This window comes from Nelumbo nucifera, chromosome 1 (genome assembly GCF_055504915.1).
Source record: "Nelumbo nucifera cultivar China Antique chromosome 1, China Antique-T2T, whole genome shotgun sequence".
Taxonomy (NCBI): domain Eukaryota; kingdom Viridiplantae; phylum Streptophyta; class Magnoliopsida; order Proteales; family Nelumbonaceae; genus Nelumbo; species Nelumbo nucifera.
In genome coordinates this window covers 150,446,979-150,450,222 of record NC_142649.1, presented here as the reverse complement: position 1 = coordinate 150,450,222, position 3,244 = coordinate 150,446,979, and the positions used below count along the sequence as shown (strand labels likewise).

Genomic DNA, 3,244 nt, shown 5'->3' with positions numbered 1-3,244 from the left:
ACCATCAATTTTACTCTCCAATTATGAGCTTGAGTATGCCAAAAAGCTTGATCCAGCTAAGGATCCTGTCTTCTTCAATCAAGCAATGGCTTTAGGTTTGTGTCTTGTTGAGATTGACCAAATGGACAATAGAGAACTCCTGAGCATGGATAGGAATTGAATGAGCTTGAGGTTGTAAGCATTAAGATGATGAAGTTGATAGCAGCAGAGAAGGGAATTTTTCATCTCGTTGTAAAGCAGAACAGGAAGAGGATTTCCAGTATGATACAAACTGTGACCAAGCAGGGAAGAATTCCATGCTCAAATTAGCATATGATTTTAAAGCTAAAACCCCATTCCATTTTGTGTTTCAAATCTAGGAAATGGGATTGGTCGAACTCTACTCTCCAAAGTCCAGACTGGATGGAAGAGTTGAGGAAGACAGCAGGGGAAATAGGAGTGGGAGCTAACAAGAGTTGGGTAATTTGCAAGTTTGTGTCTCATAAACTCGAGCATAATGGATCATATATATAAAAAACAAAGGAATATACAAATATAAGTTAAAAAAGATCTGGATCCCATATGAACTGTTCAGTGCTCATTTGTCTCAAAGATCTAACCATATGCTCATCAGTTGCACGAATTCGAATAAGTCTGTTTTGTATATTCTGAAAGGATGGATTATTCAATGCTTCAGATACGGTATGGTGTTGTAATGGGTCTTCCGAGAAATTCATCAAAGCTTCAGCTGCATTATCCTTAAGTTCCTCGGATTCACCATGCAACAAACTAATGAGAAGTGGAATGACACCTGCATCAGCCAGAGCTGCTCGATCTCCCTCATTATAACTCAATTGGGCAATAGCCCCAGAAACCCTCTCCTTTAAATCAGTATTTCCATCTCGCAAAAGTTCAACTAGAACAGGAATTATGCTAGAGTATCTAAATACAGATACAGAATACTTGTAACTCGACAGGTCCCACAGTACATCTGCAGCTGCAGCCTTGGCTTCATCATCATCTCCACTAAGAATCCTCACCAAGTGTTGGGCTATTGATACTGCATTTTCTTCTACAACAGCTAAGATACAAAATACGTCCTCTGCAATTTCTTTCCCAAGGGGTTCAGTTCCTTGGAGAAGATCTACATATAAGGGAATTGCCCCAGCTTGAGCAACCAATCTAATATAATCAACATGGGATGCGATTATACCAAGTGCATTACCAGCTACCAACTTGGTAGAGATATCTCCAACCCGCAGCAATTCGATTAGCAAAGGTATCACACCAAAACCAACAAGCATGGGTCGAACTCTTCTTGTGATCCCTAGTAACCCAATTGCCTGAGCAGCTCTGGTTCTAGAAACCATGCTGCCATTCCCAGCAGATTCAACAAGCAAAGGAAGGCCACCTACATTGATAATAACCCTCCTCACCTCTCTCAGCAATCCCAATGCACTCACAATCTCCAACAAGTAACGCCTTGTACTATCTCTGAATGATGCCGACATATTGAGAAGGATTTCCAATCCACCAGTTCTAGCTACAGTTATGCGATTATTAACACCACCGAACGTGACGAGACTCCAAAGACATTTTATCAAGATTCTCCGGAAGCTGGCTTCAGACCGTGGCAATAACCCTAGAAGGCAGGGGATGGCACCCGACTGACCAATGGCCACAGCCATTGAACCATCATATCGACGGGCAAGACAGTTCAAGCAATAAGCAGCAGCATGTTGAATTGAAGGGCTCAAACTCGAATCATTCAGAGGCCTACCCAGAAGATCTACGAGGAATGGAAGAGTGCGTGATAACACATTCTCAGGTGCACAACTTGTGAGACGACCGAGCTTGACGGTAGCCATTATTTGTAAGGACTCATTTTCAGAAGCTATTGTTCTTTCATAAAGGTGGAGTGCTTGATCCCAATCAATAGCCTTCTTCACTTGGCTTCTCTCTAGTTGCTCCATGGAAGAGAATTTGTATAATGGCAGGGCGCTACGCACCTACCTAGACCATAAATTTAGGACCCCCTCCCTCTGCAGAATTGCAAGATCACCACTCAAATTCCATGTTTACAGGTTTCCGGAAAAAACTTCAGGTTTCCAAAACAACACAGAGACACACTTTGCCTCTCAAGCTGTATGGGCCAAATTCCATACAAGACTTGGGTAGGTCCGAAAATCCTCAAGCACTCGAAACTCGAAAGGAATCACGAACAAATAACATTAAACCCAGAAAAGTTAAAACACCAATCGTTTGTTCTGCACTGCACTGCAGAGAATTGTCGCGAGTTTTGCTTAATCAGCGGTTGACAAAACCAAAATGGCAGAGGGAGATCTGAGAAGCTTTCACTGATCAACAAATGGTGATTGAAATTAAGAAAATTAAATCGGTGAAGAAGTAAAAGAATCTGGCAACTACCTGTTTGATGGAGGGAGATCTGAGAATTCCTCGTAGACTAAATTGCGAAGGCAGGAAATTTTCGATTACGGAGCGCCAATGGAAAATGAGAGAGAAGCCCTACCAAGTACCTAACATGAAAATGACATTAACTTTACTCTGTACCGAAAAAAGAGGGGAAAGTACCTGGTGGAAATCAAATACAAACATGTAGTTTTGGCTCAGTTTGGAAAGAGTATAAATACAAATATGTACAGTATAAATATATACAAAATATAAGGTTTTTCACTCTACAAATTTATATTTATATAAATACAAATATATAGAGTACAAAATTATCTATTTTGTACTGTACATATATTTCAAACATTCTCTCTGATTTATTTATAAATACAAATTGGTTTAATTTTGCATCGATAAATTTTATATTACAATTAAATGGTTTTTAATTGAAAAGAATATAAACATGAATTTTAAGATTGAAATCCACATTTTTTACATCGATCAACAAGTGTAAAGTTTGTATTCAAAAAGTGTAAAATGTAAAGTTTGTATGATTATCAAAAGTTTTCAAAACTGAACCAGAATACATTTATGTATCAAACCAACATTTGCACCACAAAGCCAGGGATTGAAGGTTGGGGACAGAGGAGCCCAGATCTCCCAACCACAGGACAAGATCCTAATTGGCGACAGAGCAAGTAAGGCTGTGAACGGTATCCGATTCTTCAAATTCAATCTCACAAAGGGTGATTTGAATTTGATCCTATTATAATTTGATGGAATATGGATCCATCCCTATTCGATCCAATAATATCTATTTGATTTGACTTGAATATTTGTTCATAAATACTTAAAA

General features: G+C 39.1%; 1 protein-coding gene across 1 annotated transcript; it reads right to left on the bottom strand.

The window, feature by feature from the left end:
• Nucleotides 1-463: 463 nt before the first annotated feature.
• On the bottom strand, nt 464-2,570 carry LOC104606591 (uncharacterized). The gene is made up of 2 exons (XM_010271877.2): nt 2,407-2,570; nt 464-2,322 (listed from the first exon to the last, which is right to left on the bottom strand). Exon 2 carries the CDS (start codon nt 1,950-1,952, stop codon nt 540-542), a length of 1,413 nt encoding a protein of 470 aa, XP_010270179.1. The 5' UTR covers nt 1,953-2,322; nt 2,407-2,570; the 3' UTR covers nt 464-539.
• Between the last annotated feature and the right edge of the window lie 674 nt (nt 2,571-3,244).

Excerpts from the sequence above, each read along its gene's own strand:
- LOC104606591 (XM_010271877.2), bottom strand. The coding sequence starts at position 1,952 with ATGGAGCAACTAGAGAGAAGCCAAGTGAAGAAGGCTATTGATTGGGAT.